Consider the following 16,148-nt stretch of genomic DNA (forward strand, 5'->3'; position numbering starts at 1 on the left):
TCCCTTTTCTGATGTGTATGTTAACGATAGGGAGAACTAATATTTATTAAGTGATTACATGTCATGTATTTTCAATAAATTACCTACCTCTGACAACAATCCTATGAAATAGGTGATTTAATGGAGAAACAGGCCCAAAAACATTGAGCAAGGGAAGGAATGGAGACTTGAACTCAGGTCATCTAACTCAAATCAGTGTCTCTCACATCATATCACAGGACCTTTGGCCTATTTCTTTGTTTTTTGGGGGGGGAGGGGCTGTTTCTTATATGTGAAGTCACTTAACTCTTCTTAGTTCTGGTGTTTCTGTCAAACAGAGGCCCAAGTGATGATGACAAACACAAGGGATGAGCAAAAAAGCATTCACTCTCTGCAAAATCAAAGATAAGAGACTACAACTAAAAGTATAGGGAATTAAAGAGAGTTTTTTGAAATTGCAGTCATTATTTATCTCATTTGTTTGAAACAAGTTCTGAAATAATACAAATATATTATCTTTCCCAGATTTTGTTTGGGACCTGTTTTCAGGACCATTTCTTAGAGTCTATGTTTGAAAAACAGAAAGAGAAACTTGAACGAAGAGGCAACAAAGACAATATATTTCATTAAAAATTTTATTTTTTGAGCCCATAAATAGGCAAATTCCAAATAGTAGCGATACAGAGTATTTAAGAACATCTTAATATTTCTTTTTATCCATCTTTGTTTTTCTTTCCATAAACAAATATACTGGATTAAAGCAACAACACTTAACCCCAAGTTCAATGCCCGAGTACTTTCAATATCTATTTTGAACACATAATAAAGCAGAGGCAGTTAATTTTATTTCCATTCAGAGCTTAGCAATTACTTTAGCTTCACATTATTGTGTCACAAATGATAACCAAAGGGCCTACCTAAGTAGCTAAAATCACTGAACTATTATAAGCCAAGTCAACAGTATATATAAAGTTAATATAAAACAACAACTAGACTGGTATACATTTGTTTTGGGCCCTAGAAGAAATGTGCCAAAATAACAAGCTTTGGTAAAAGATGAGGACATTGGGCAGAGGGGAAAGAGGAGTCATGTCATCAAAATTTTTGAGGAAACCTGTAGGTAAAAGGAAATCAGCCTACAATTTTAACCAAATAGAGGAAGAAAGGGCAGTACATTATCAGGGTTGATGGTAATTCGGGAAAATACATACACCATTCCCTCACAAACTAGTTCACTACCTCAAAGAGTTCAGCAACAGGCTCTTCAGGAATTCTGTTATTCTCCCACTAAGTTTATTCACACGGAACATAAACCTACATTTATGCTAACAGCACAGTATCGTATCGCTATTTAATCTGACAACGAACAACAGGAAAAGAAATTGTTAGGGCTAGAGTGACTTCGGGCCATCTCAATGCCCCTGAAAATAGGGGCAAAAAATGAATTATTAAGCAACAGTATTCAAAGAGCACTGTTTATGTAATGTGATTTATAAACAAATAAAATTCAGTAATCCTCCATGGAAAAAGTCGTAATATTTGAAAATTAGAAATGTTCCGATGCTGACTTTTTACTGAAGTGGCACTCTGAAGCGTTAAGTTGGAACAAATTCCAAACTCACACTTACTTGCATCACCTCAGTTTAATAATCCAATAAATGACAAAAAAGACAAACAATGAAAATAGCATCATATAGCACAGCAGCTTTGTTTGGCTCCCTCTAGATAAAATCTTCAGTTTTCCCATAGTTTTACCTAGAAATCCAGTTGTAGAATCAAATTGTGAATCCTGTGAGGAGAAAAGGAAAACAAAATAGTTAGATTCTAATATTCTACATATGCACATTTAAATAATTGAATATACTGTTATTAGAATACATTTTTAATGATATTTTTAGTGTTTAATCAATTCAGGAACCTGTTTGTAACCTGGGTAATCAAGTCTGATTACTCTGTGCAAAACAGAGTAATTCTCTCAATGAATAAAAAGCTCTTCCATTATCCAATAAACATTTCTTTCAGGACCAGAGTAATTCAAAATCCCAAACTATTTAGGTCTTTTCCCAATCATGTGAATTAAAAAAACATTAACAATAAAGGTATGTAGTTTGTCTATTATCACACAGGTGTTTTCTGTTTTTGTTAGGGCACTGCTCTCCAAGGTCAAATGGTTGGCTGCTTTCAGTAAGTCGGTACAATAATTCATCCAAAATTTAATATGGTTAGCAGTTAAATGTACTTTATTTTTAAGATCTTTTTATTTAGATAGCTGACCTTGAAGTACAGTAGAATCTATTAAAAGTTAGGAGAAATGTAGAAATGGTAAAATGTGGTTAAGAGTACAAATATGGATGGGGAAAACTACCATATTAAGTCCTAAAGATGAGAGGTCTAGGTGTGGATTAGAAATACTCCACTTTCATAGAAATCTCAATATCCTAAGATGTAAAGGTCTATGATAGCCTTTGCACAGCTCAAGTTTTATGGAGTTCAAGCACTTTAGATGTATAGTTCTTCACCAGGGTTATGTATCACAATGACCTGGGACACTCCCTTTTTTCATAATAAGTATGTGTAAATCCCTTGCCCCTGAAATTCTCTTATCAGTATATTTAAATGGGGAACCAGGCGTAAATATTTCCAGAAAGGTCCCCCGGTGATTCTAATGTACAACCTCCATACAAACATTGCTCTCAATGTCATATTTATTTTTTAATGCCACCCTCATTTTTTAATAATACAATTTTAAAAGCAAGTGGAGAGACTAGGGAAGGTCCAGAGAAGTAACATCCAAAATAAGCATTCAAGAATGGAAAGAGATGCTACAAGAAAAGGTGTTATGTTGCTGAGCTCACTGAGACTTGAGATGAAAGGCTCTGGGATGTTACTGTGTTCAAATCTTATTTGTTCAGGAGTGATCCTGAGGAGATTAAGCAAAAGAAATAGGCTCACATTAAGTTAAAGACATTCAGCTGATTGGATATGAGGAGCTTTTTGATTACTTGGTAGTCTGTATTCATTGAGATTTCTAAGAACACTCAAAATAGTCATTTGTCCTGAGTCTTCAACAGTGTTTCTAAATACAAGATGAAAGTTACAATGGCTTCTACCTCCCCCTCCCATTTGTGTTAGGCAAGTTGAAAAATGGGAAAATAAATAAACTTATTAGTTATTTCAAAGCAATGAGATACAAAAGGGCAGGAATCCAGGACTTATGATTGCTAATTTCAAAATGGATAAAAGTTAAAATGGTATTATTCCTGATTAAGAGACTAAAATTGAGAATATTAGATCAAATTTCAATTTAAAGTCAGAACTACTTACCATTTCAGCTAATAATTTATTTTGATGTTTAACCTCATGGCCTATTTCAATGGAGAGCTATTTCAAAAAAGCACATATGTTATTACTCATATAAAGGTATTTAAATGTTATAAAGTAAAAATAATACCACTCTAAACATACTTTTTCTCAAATAAAACTGTCTTCTGAAAATATAAAATACATAAACTTTCTTCTGAAATTTTTTTCCACTGACATTAAAAGGAAATTTAGAATTTCTACTCCTTCTCAACTATGGCTATTGTCTCCCTGTTCTTCATTTTGATTTCATCTTAATACTTAATTCTATCTTTTAATTTTGGTACATACTTCTCTCTGATTCTCTTGGCCTTGCATGCTTTTTTCTTCCTCTCTTTATATTTAAACAACAGCATTTATCTGTGTATTTTCTTCTTTACATTTTAAAAGATATATACAAGTACCCATATTACCAATTCAAATCTACATTAAGTATTTAACATTTTTTTAATGAAATGGGACATTACTTTGAATATATACCTAAACTGGTTATTTATTTAGATTCTAAAGGTTATTTTTCTTTAAAATATGATAATAAGGGCGCCTGGGTGGCTCAGTTGGTTAAGCTCAAGTCATGATCCGAGGGTCCTATAATTGAGCCCCATGTCAGGCTCTCTGCTCAGAGGGGAGCCCGCTTCTCCCTCTCCTTCTGCATGCCGCTCCCCCTGCTTGTGCATGCATGCACATGTGCTCTCTCTGTCAAATAAATAAATAAAAATCTTCAAAAATATTTAAAAATAAAATATGGTAATAAATTGGGGAAAAAATGACAAGTTTTGTTACCTCCATTCTGAGCTATGCAGAAAGAGGCTGAACCTAAAAGAAATACTATTTATGTGGTTATGGCTGCTGTTCAGGCCAAAACGTATTTAATACTTTATATGAAAATTCATCAACGGCTTCACTTCCAAGATATTTGGATAAATTACAAGCAACAAATGAAACTCTTGGCAAACTGCTGCAAATATTATTCTCAACTTATCTTGTGGGGAAAGCATATGGGGTGATTCTGATACAAAACCATACTAGAATTCTATAGATCAGAACATGAGTTTTTTTCCAAATTTAGCAACTCAGAGGTAAAAAAACAACTATAAAGCTAAATATCCCAAATCACCTAACTACTTTCTACAACTGTCATTCATGCCAAAGAAAGAAATTTCCAGAAGGGAAAAAGCTTTCTTCTAACAAGGAGCCTAAATTATCAACTGGAGTTTAAAAAACAAAACAAAACAAAAAACCCAAAAGACATTTAATTCTTTTTTTTTTTTTAAATATTTTATTTATTTATTTGACAGACAGAAATCACAAGTAGGCAGAGAGGCAGGCAGAGAGAGAGGAGGAAGCAGGCTCCCCGCTGAGCAGAGAGCCCGACGTGGGGCTCGATCCCAGGATCCTGGGATCATGACCTGAGCCGAAGGCAGAGGCTTTAACCCACTGAGCCACCCAGGCGCCCCAAAAGACATTTAATTCTTAATTCCCTCTAAATATTGATTTTCTAAATTGTAACATTATACAATATTACTTAGTTTATTGATCAACTCCTTTTGATTTAATATGACTTTGAAAACAATACTCGTTTCAGATGTAATAGTCTTCAGGCTGAATACAATTCTATCTTCCAAAGACTAATGAAATACCAATTAAGTTTTGGCAACATGAGCTTCTACTGAATGCTCTATTAGTGTAGAGCATGTTTAATGTAATACAGAATCAATCACATACGCTGTTAAGATCACCTTTTTGCAATTCCTTTATTTAATACATATTAAGCTCAGTACCACTAATAAGAAATTATGCTTAGGTGGTATGTGAAAGATAAAAGTAAGTACAACAGAAAAACCCTACATTCTGGTAAATTTCTTTTATGTACCAATAATTCCAATGCAGATCCCTATGTTAGAGAAATGGTACAAATGGTCTTATGATCACATGGGAAAAAAGTGACTTTTGATGTGGTAATCAGGTAAAGCTTTCAAGAAGGAAGGAGTGCAGTGAAGGGGAGCCTTTACTATGGGCAAATTCAGTAAGGAGGGATGGGCCACCGCTAAGGCAAAAGAATAGCAGGATCAAAGGTATGGGAGTGCAAGTGACAGCCAGCACACACACACACAGAGTACTCTAGCTGTCTTGCAGAAAACATATACACATTCGAAAAGTGTGGGGCATAAGGTCTAAAAAGCTGTGGACAATCTCTGAAGGACCTATTTGATCAAGCTACAGAGCGTGAATTCCATTCTTACATATGGAAACACTGGAGACTTCCGGGAGCATATGATGCATTTTTTTTTTTAACATATAATGTATTCATACAATTTAAAAAACAGCCCAAAAAGATAAGGTGGCTGTGGCGACAGTACATAGCTCAGAACAGACAGTGCAATAAATGAGAAACAAACAGGTTAAGAGGCTCTCTCAGTAGTTCAGCCAAGAAAACCAGGAGAAAATATCAGAAATAAAAAAGAAGAGACAGAAAGAAAGAAGCACAAAACTCAGTGACTGAGCTGGGGTACAAAGGTAGAAACATGAAACACTGAGATGTGTAGCTTAGAATACAAGAAGAAGAAAAGTCAGGAAAAGAGCTGCTTGGGGCCAGAAGACAGACTGTTCTGAGACATTACTACAGACAACATACAGTACTGTAGATGTACCCACACACCAAAAAAATGGAAGTTAAAAAAAATAAACAAATGTACCATATGTTTTGATTGGCCACATTTTCTAATCTTCTACTTAAATCATGTTTATATTTTGAGTGCATTTTGACCTTTCTGAACAATACACAACCTGGGTAACTGAATTCCTTAGTATGATGCCAATAATAATAGTTTATAATATGTATGTATATAAATACATAAATTTGAAAGTATATAACATCTGTTAAATACTTACAGATTTTATAGCAGTTACTTTGCTTCTCAGACTTTCAGTGAGTCTCTCGTTTTCTTCTTCACAGGCACTATAGCCACTGTTAGCATAGCCATAGTTCCCATAGTTGCCAGGAGGTACTCCTTCACCTGCAAGGATCAGAATCACAGTATAGTTGTAACAAAAACAAGCCACTTTTGAAACCTTGATGGGAAAGAACCAAAAAAGACCCCTGGAGGGCGTTGCAGACCACTTATGTCTATAATATTCACACTTCAAAGGAATTTTAAAGATTAATAACCAAACAGAGATCAGAATAATTCTAATGCCCTCTTTTAAACAAAGAATGTTCAATTCATTCTTATACTTATTTATTGATTGTTTATTGATTGTCCACAAGACGTTAATAGGCACTGATATACAAGGATATTCAGGATACATTCCCTGCTCCATAGAACTACAAATTTTAAAAAGGATCTAAAAGTAGTAGCATCAACTGTCCATTGAAGAAGCCTGGCAATGAAGGAAAAGGGAGAAAGAGGATAAACGTAGAAGGAGGGAGCCCATGGCAGGGCGGGGCAGGGGTCGGGGGTGGGGGGGGATCCTTTACTGGCATCTCTTCCTTTTAAATAGAAGAGAGCTGGAATTACTTATGGAGAACATTAGCTGAGAGTTAAGAGGGACACACATGCAACAAATATTTCCAAAACTCCTATGCATCAGATCCATTTTTCTTTCTGGGTACTACTGTTGGGAGCCTATATTCTAGGGAACTGTACTGAGAATACACAGTCCCAGCAACTGCCTAATAAAGTACTTGGTATTCATCAGGCAATCAAACAGGTGGCATGAGCCTTGGAGAGTGAATCTGTATACAAATGTGCTAGAGGACTGCGACAGGAAAGCAGGGTGTTGTTTAACCACTTTTTTTTTTTAAACAATTGATACCGTCAATTTTCTCAGTAAAGAAAGAAATAAGACTGTCTTTAAGGAAGGGTATCATTTGGAAAAATCAGTAAAGAGAATAATGGGGGAAAATGACTAGGACTACACAAGTCCTAGGGGGATAAAATGATCCTGGCTGAGGCAACATACTGTGGTGGTGTCAATCCTCCCGGATGTGTGATTTTTCTGAAGAAGTGCTCATCAACCAGAGTTAGCCTGGGAGAATCTGGATGGTTGGATTGATCAAGAGTTTGATCAAGAGGTTTACAGCGTCAGGGCTGAAGAAAAGAGCCCCAAGAGGCTGCGCTTGCTTGCCAAAAGAGAAGCTGAATATATGGAATGTGGGGACTACACTGGACAGGGATAGAAGCAGTTTCAATGGAGAAATGAAGGAAAGGGATAGTAGAGAGACTAGGTCTCTGTAAACTCAAAGAGTAGATGAAGCCAGAGAGACTGTGAAAGATGGAAGGACAGGAAGTAACAGTGCTGGTAGCTGAAGGATGGGTGGGGTGTAAATAGGAAGCTCTTTCAAGATATAGCACAAACCTCACTTTCTTTCAAAGGCAAAACTCCCTCTGAATTCTTACAACTCTTACTACACACAACACTAGTATCATACTCTAGAGGATACTATAAGGGTAGAAACTAAATCTGTTTCACGCATGGCTGTATATCCCCCACAAAGTGTACTCACACACACACACACACACACACACTGCACAGGAAGGCACACTCAAAAAACACTCATAAATGAATTAATACAATCTGACTTCACTGTTAGTCAACTTTGAATGCGCCTGATTATGGAATCATAAACTTCTTTGAGGGCAGAGACAATGTCTCATACTTCTTCTATATTCCCTGTACCTAATGACTAAATGCAGCAGACACTTACACAATTCCCACCACTACAAAAACCACAACAAAATGTTAAACAAGTATGTTCCGGGAGAAAGAGGTGCAGTCCTCAAATTTTCCCTCCACTGCTGATACACTATCCATAAAACTCTAAATATAGCATGAGAAGTTGTAGGAAAGCTAGTGAATGCCAAAGATCACCTTCAGTCTGTGTCTATTTAGACAAATGCTACTTCTTTAGGGTAGTTTCTACCCTAACTGAGCCAAATCATTTAGAGATTCATGGGAAGTGTGCCACATGAATACCTATCAGCTTCATTATTTATCCCAAGTTTAAAATTCCAGGTCAATTCAATCTGATACTTAAAAAAAAAAAAAATCCAGAATAAAAAGAATCACATCATACCAATGTAAATGTTAATAGACACTTAAGTAAGCATCCTTCCACTCAACTACAAGGGAGCTTCGAGGAGTGGGGGGGATGGGAAAACGTTCTATCCTAGAGCTTCTAATATAATTAGTCTGGGCAGCAGTCCAGGTATCAGTGCCTTAAAAGCTCTCCAGGCAATTCTAATGTACAGTCAGGGCTGAGAACCACAACTTCTCAAGTCCCTTTTCTGCAATTTATCATGGCACACTGCTGCACAAAAACATTCAAGGGAGCCAAAGGACCTATTGATGAGATTGAAACTCCTTGGCCTGGCACTCAAAGTTATCTCCTCAGTGGGGTTCTGGTTCCATGTTTCCTATCTCAATCACACTGGCTTAATAATAATCCCTTATACACACCATGCTTAATCCTATCCTACAACTTTTCGGGGGTACGAGGAGGGGTAGGAGAGTCTTGCTTCCAACTGGAACATGCCTCTCTCACCCTCCATTGATCAAGCTCTAGTTCAAGTTCTTATATTTCTACAAAGTTAGCACTGCTCTATCTCTGGAATCCCTGAGACTAGCTCTATAACTTATCTCCTCTTTGGATGTACAGCTGTCATCTTATACTATAATTTATCTTCGTACATGTTCCGACTCACCAACCAGACTGCAAGCTGTGGGAGCACAAACAGGGCCACAATCAACTGTATACCTAGAGCTTACTCAAATACACAATAAATGTCTGTTATCATTAATAATGATAAAAAGAAAAAACAATGGGACGCCTGGGTGGCTCAGTGGGTTAAGCCGCTGCCTTCGGCTCAGGTCATGATCTCAGGGTCCTGGGATCGAGTCCCACATCGGGCTCTCTGCTCAGGAGGGAGCCTGCTTCCCTCTCTTTCTCTCTCTGCCTGCCTCTCTGCCTATTTGTGATCTCTCTCTGTCAAATAAATAAATAAAATCTTTAAAAAAAAAAAGAAAAAGAAAAAACATTTAGGCATATAAAATTAAACTGCTCAATATTAGCTATTTTTTTCCTCTACAATTTACCTGGCCAACTTTCTAGGATCCAGGTATTCATAAAAAGCTGTATTTTTCAAAAGCTATTTCTCACACTACAATTTTTTAATCAATGAACAAGTATAAAGTTACTGGCAACTTTAAATACCTGACACTTCTGAAAAAAAATTTTTATTCCTTTTTCCATTTTATTGTAACCACTGAAAAAGGTAACATTACGTTTTTTCAAATATTCTACATATTTTCAGGTGTGCTGCACACTGATTTAACGTTTTTTTTTTTTTAAAAAAATACTCTCTTAATAGAGAGCTTCAAAACCCAGAATATGCTGTTTTATTAGCTGTCCGTTATAATGGCCCCTTAAAAGTCTTTGTGCTTGGTGAAACTGTTTCGTAAGTTTTCACACTGGAACAAGACTCAGATAAAAAAATATTCTCGGTTTTAATGGACTTTGACCCCGATGTTACATACTACGGCCTTTAACAATAACGACAGGTACATTTACCTTTGTAACTCACTGTTACCAGATTAATATGATTGTTATTAGTGTGCTTCGCATGCAACATTCATTCTTCAAATTTCGCTTCTGAAAAAACTAACATCCCAGGACGAGTAGAGTTCAAGAAACCGAAGCCAGACTTGGGGAACTCAGCAGCTTTCGTTATCACTCTCTGACAGTCGATAATACAAGAAAACTTGGTAGTTCAGCTGGCACCTGTACATACCCCACCCCCATTCCTCCACTACTCTCTTTCTATAAACGTACCATTCAAACTTGGGACTGAACCAAACTAAAGGAAACCCCTAGGATCTGATACAAATGGTGTGTGTCTACTTGGCTCCGCCTCCAAAGACCCCTCCATACATCCTGCTTTCTGGCCCAGGTTCCAGTGACATAAGACTGGTCTGATTTCCTTCCGCGTCCCCGCGCCCAGCACGGCCGGTTCTGGAGCCCCGGAACTTCGAACCTCAGCCCTCTTCTTACCCAGGCCCGCACGCCTCATCCTGCCAGAGTAGGGAAGAAAAAAGCAGATGGAGGGATGGATAGGAAGAGGCCAGGGGTCCCCCGGACGGCGTCTTCAGTACCAGGGCCCAGGGAAACACCAAGCTCTTTCCCCAAAGCGCCACGACATCACTGGAGTCTAAACATCGCGCCGGCTGATGGCGTCACCCAGACTCCGCTGCCTTGCCAGGCGGCTTGAATGGCATTCTGGGAAATGTAGTTCACCGTCGACGCAGGTAGCGAGGCAGGGGCGTGGCGTGAACTAGGCTCCCGGAGCGGGCGGGGCTTCCGGAGAGCGCCGGGCGTTGTGCAGTCTCTGACTCAGGGTCTGAGAGTCAGAGGAGACGCCGCTGCGTGTCGTGAACTCTCCCTGTACTTTACTCTCAGCTTGTCGCCTCCCCACCCCCTCCCCACCCAACCCTGTGCACCTCCCACACCCCACCCCCGAATTTAACGCCGTAGGTCTGCCTTTCTCAGACCTTGGGAGGATAGTTGACTCATTTTTCCTGATTCCTCCTCTTACTTCCTCTGACCTCTAGAGTCAGTTCAGGGAAAGTCCAGGAAAACTTTATCCAAGTTTCTGATCTCACACATAGGTAATCTGAGACCCACCGAAGGGAAGGAAGAGGATAACAAATTTGTGCTGGGTGCAGTAGAGGAAACCAGGTCCCGTGGCTTAAGACTGCTGCGGGGAATGCGGCGGTCAATAAAATGAACAGGGTTTCCGGAGGCACTAAAAGAATTAGTTCCCTGTTAGTGGATTGGCTGCGTTTCTAGAAATAATCAGGCACGGCTATTAGCTGTTGAGGACCCACGGAACCCTAAACTCTCTCCTACTTAGACTTTTTAATGTACAAAAAGAATATGGAAATAATATTTACGCACGTTAATGTGCCAACGTAAGCTTTTAAAAGCCCCTTGGCAAGGGTGGGGTAGTACTGGAATTACCAGTTAGCCCTAGAATTTTATTTCACAGGATTATCCTGAAGAGTAAAGGAAATAACGGTTGTAGTTTTTAATCTGATACACAGACATTTTAAAACCACTGGGTGTTTGCGGTTGTTGTTGCTGCTGTATGACAGTGGAATAATCTCCAAACTGGAGATTTCTGAGAATGCAATCTCTGATAATTTCAGTGGTCCCTCATAGTTTCCCAATATGAACATTGACTGTAGTAGTGGGACGTAAGTTTGTCTAAGGTTGCACACAAAAACAATTTATTTTAAGTATTTTATTTATTTATTTATTTATTTGACAGAGAGATCACAAGTAGGCAGAGAGACGGGGGGGAAGCAGACTCGGCGCTGAGCAGAGAGCCAGATATGGGGCTTGATCCCAGGACCCTGAGATCATGACCTGAGCTGAAGGCAGAGGCTTAACCACTGAGCCACCCAGGCGCCCCACAAAAACAATTTTTAATAAAAGTAATTAACCTGGGAAATAAACTTAACCCAAGAACGTCTTGAGAAAAGAACAGTCTTCATAAAAATAAAATAAACCGGAGCGCCTTGGTGACTCAGTGGGTTAAAGCCACTGCTTTCCGCTCGGGTCATGATCCCAGGGTCCTGGAATCGAGCCCCACATCGGGCTCTCTGCTCAGCGGGGAGCCTGCTTCCTCCTCCCTCTCTCTCTGCCTGCCTCTCTGCCTACTTGTGATCTCTGTCTGTTAAATAAATAAATAAAATCTTTAAAAATAAAATAAAATAAAATAAACCACCATTCTTTAAAAGCTATGGAATTAAATGAAGATTGCATCAGGGACACGTTTTGCAAGCAAACACTAGAGGTTCAATAAGAGAAATGATGCCAAGACTTCCCTTTTTAATTTACAACCTGTGACAGTCCCTTCTTTTGTAAAAAGTAGACATGTTCTATAAACAAAACATGTCAGAAAAATCATCTTACTGAAAGAAGGCTTTCTCATATAAATGTACTTTTAAAAAACATGATGTTAAGTTTACCTAAACAGACCATTTAAATTACATGTGTACTTGTCCTCTTATAAACTACTTCCCCTACATGGTAGGGAAATCTTAGAATACAGAGAACTCAAGACAGGAAAAATTGGCTTATATTGAGCTTATAACCTAAAAGTCCAAATACACGCAATTGTTTATGGCTACTGTTGCCAATTTCAAATTACGATGGTAGCAATTGAGAAGATTAGGCATTCAAAAGATGAATTGGAAAAGATGGATTTTCATACACAGAAGAATAACTATTAAACATGACCACAACTGACATAAAGACTACACGGAATTTTTTCTATTTTATCATTTATCTTTATTATTTTCTTTTTCTTTTCAAGTTAAAATGCCTAACTCTTCATACTGAATGAAGATGAATAAAATTCTTGGGGATAAATAGCATTTTGAAATTTTTCTCTATTCTCATAGGAAAATTTCATAGAGAACGCCTAATCTCTGAGGGTTTGAATGACTGAATTACTAAAGAAAGGAGTGATTTAAAATGACTTAAAATAAGTATCCCTAGTAGTCATTACAGAAGCAAGAAAATGAGTAGGAAATGTCTGAATCTTGGTACAAAATTTGAAACTTTTTCCCCCTCTGTATTCTGCTTCCTGTTCATATGTCCTGCCTCTTCCTGACTGGCTAATCCAAAGGACAATAACTCTCCAAGCTCTAAAATAAACATTAACAAATATTCCCATCTTTAAGCAAATTTAGTATATCTATCTAGCATCATCTTTGCACAATAAGAAAATGTAAACCAAAAGAAGATAGCTCTTGATTTGCAAACAGGCTATGGGAAAAAAGTTTGTAAGTTAGTTATTTGGCACTTAAAACACATTTCTCCTAGAGACAGATGATGGTAAGGTATACAACCCAACCCTAGAAAACACATGGTTATGTTGGCCAATGTCTATGTAGCCCATAGTACAGCTGAAATACTAGATCTTTTCCATGAAAATGAGTAGGAAAAAAAAAATTGTAATCCTCATGATAAAATAAGGCAATATCATTAAAGAAGAAATAGAATTAAAAAAAAAAAACTATTTTGGTTATTGTGTTTGAGAAGGTATTAGTTTTACTCAAAACTTCTTGGAAGAGCCAAGAAAATTTTTGAGGAATTTTCAAAGAGCCACAAACTTGATCTTCCCTTTCCACAACTCAGGAATATGGTGCTAGTACTGATGTAATCCTCTCAGCCATAATTAGTAAAAATAAGGCACACAATTGCAACTGAAAAGTCTTCAGCAAAGCCAGCTGCATGATTTGGGGGCCCAGTGCCAACCAAAAGTACAGTACCCTTCATTCAACGAGCAGGAAAAATGTGCAGATAAAGGTACTAAAAAATAAAGCTTTTCTCTTTTGTCCCAATGTCTACCACTTACCAACTTATCATCATGGTTTTTTTGTTATTTAATGCCCTTCTATTTTTTAAAAAAAATGAAAATTTAAAATAATTCATCCTTCATCTTTACATTGTGCAATGACAGAGTTTTAAACTCAAACATATAAGTTTTAAATTCAAACCTTTAGCTCATGTGAAATCACGAAAATCACACAATTTGGATTTCATAGCTGGTATACAAATATCTATTTTGTAGAAGTACTGCACAAAACTAACTCAACTGATTTTTTTTAAGATTTTTTATTTACTTATTTGACAGAGAGAGAGAGAGAGATCACAAGTAGGCAGAGAGGCAGGCAGAGAGATAGAGGGAAGCAGGCTCCCCGCTGAGCAGAGAACCTGATGTGGGGCTTGAGGGGGTATGAAGGGGTGGGGCTCGATCCCAGGACCCCGAGATCATGACCTGAGCCAAAGGCAGAGGCTTAACCCTTTGAGCCACCCAGGTGCCCAAACTCAACTGTTTTTATTCTATGTCTTGATATGCACTGTGTCTTGATACTCTACCAACACATTATCTTCAGCTTACTGATGAGTTGGAGGGACTGAAAAGAAAAGGAATGAATGGGTTGCTCTACCTTTTCCTTTCCTTTTATGTTATGATTTTCAATGTAACTGGCTAATACAAGGGAGTCAGATGAATAAGGAAGAATATGATAGAGTTCCTTGGATATTTTTTCTCTCTGCAGAAGAAGTGCTGGTTCAAGAAGAACATGTGGCCCTTTGGGGCTGTCAGTACCCACACTTACTCAGTCACAGACTTGACACACTTATCTTATATTCACTTGAGTTCTCTGAACTCCCATGCATTATGGGTCCACTGGAATTCTGTGTTCCTGAGGTATGATGAATGTTACACATGAATGGGGTGGTAAGAAACAATAAATATGTATATTTCACATATCTCTTTTGCTCATATGCATGCTCCATTGTTCCGTTAGACTTCATTTACAAAGAAAGAGGGTGAGCAAATACAGAATATATATCCACAGAGAGAGATCGATCAAGGTGAAATAACTATGCAGTAGAATTCACTGAGAAGCAAGAAAATGGAGGATTTATGTAATGCCCCAAGCAAAAGGGGGGGCGGGGCAGCAAAAGGAAAGAAGAAGGAGGGGAAGAGGTTGTAAGTTGCATAGTTCTCCCCAACCACCCGCCAAGTTGGTTTCTTTCTGCAGTAAGTGGTTAATGAGCCATAGATGAGTGAAATTCTTGTGACTTGACGTGTACAGGCAGTAGAAAAAAATTCCTCAAGGTGGGCACAATCCCAACAACCTGAGTGATGAGGTGTGATCCCAGAGATGAGGCTCTCTCTAGCATTTCACTCCAAGATTTTCACTCTTCCAGCAACTCTGTTGTGTGATTAAGACCTCATTCTGGGAAATGATTCCTTCCTGAATGTCAGCTAATCAGTAACTTCGCGTTGTTGTTGTTGCTTTCTTTGAATATCTGAACCTACAGTAGAGCTAAGTTTCCAAATGGGCACTTTGCATAGGCTGCCCTTTAAATATTCCAATTTTAAAGATATCTTTGACATTTCTAAAACATCATTTTAGATTAAAGACGATAGGTTTAATTTTCATTGCCTAGAAAATATTGGTGTTGTACATTTTAAAAGGCTCTGTGCTGCCTATATTCAAGACAAATTTAGTCAAGTTGATAGTCATTTTATTTTAATAGCATTTTCCTCAAGAACTGTATTGAATTATCATACTGATACATTCAAAGCACAAAAGGCAAAATGAAGTACAAAATGTAGTTTTATTTGTGCAGCACTGTTAGACACTTTGACAGACATAATATTTAATTACTTTGCTTGCTGACTTGTTTTTTCCCCATAGTGCAGATTAGTTATATATATGTGTGAGAGAAAACATTTTCAATGAATTGTTCAGTGGTAGAAAATGTTATCAGTTGTTACGTAGGAGGCAATCACCTAATATTTTTGTTTTATTGCACACAAATGCACACAATGGGCTCACTATTCTTGATTTCTAAAATTGGGCCAAGACTGTGTCACAGATGTACCCAAGTTGTCTTATTTCAGTTTGCCTTAGTTTATTGACTCAGGAGGACTTTGTAGCCAGAGTCTAAAAAAACAAGTTTATTACCTTGTCTATTATAACCATAATCCCATGGTCAGCTGAGATGGTCAAATGTTTAATTCTTCAATATTTGGTTCCTTTTATTCTTACAGACTGAATGTAATGGTTTCAGAGCCCTACATAACATTAAAGTGATTTAAATCATGAACCAAGAATCACACTGTTTGACACCCAAATTCCAGGACAATCAAGTCTGGTGGTTCCCTTAAAATTCATTTGTGCTTTCAGTAATTTTTTTTCCTGCAACTGATTTGAGACTTCTT

The 16,148-nt window shown here is 37.7% G+C and overlaps 1 protein-coding gene across 1 annotated transcript; it reads right to left on the reverse strand.

Annotated features, from left to right (window-relative positions):
- Positions 1-1,607: 1,607 nt before the first annotated feature.
- BET1 (Bet1 golgi vesicular membrane trafficking protein) lies at positions 1,608-10,565 on the reverse strand. The gene is made up of 4 exons (XM_080819109.1): positions 10,391-10,565; positions 6,232-6,356; positions 3,304-3,360; positions 1,608-1,768 (listed from the first exon to the last, which is right to left on the reverse strand). Exons 1-4 carry the CDS (start codon positions 10,407-10,409, stop codon positions 1,613-1,615), a joined length of 357 nt encoding a protein of 118 aa, XP_080675235.1. The 5' UTR covers positions 10,410-10,565; the 3' UTR covers positions 1,608-1,612.
- Positions 10,566-16,148: the final 5,583 nt, after the last annotated feature.

This window comes from Martes martes (assembly GCF_963455335.1).
Source record: "Martes martes genome assembly, chromosome: 11".
Taxonomy (NCBI): Eukaryota; Metazoa; Chordata; class Mammalia; order Carnivora; family Mustelidae; genus Martes; species Martes martes.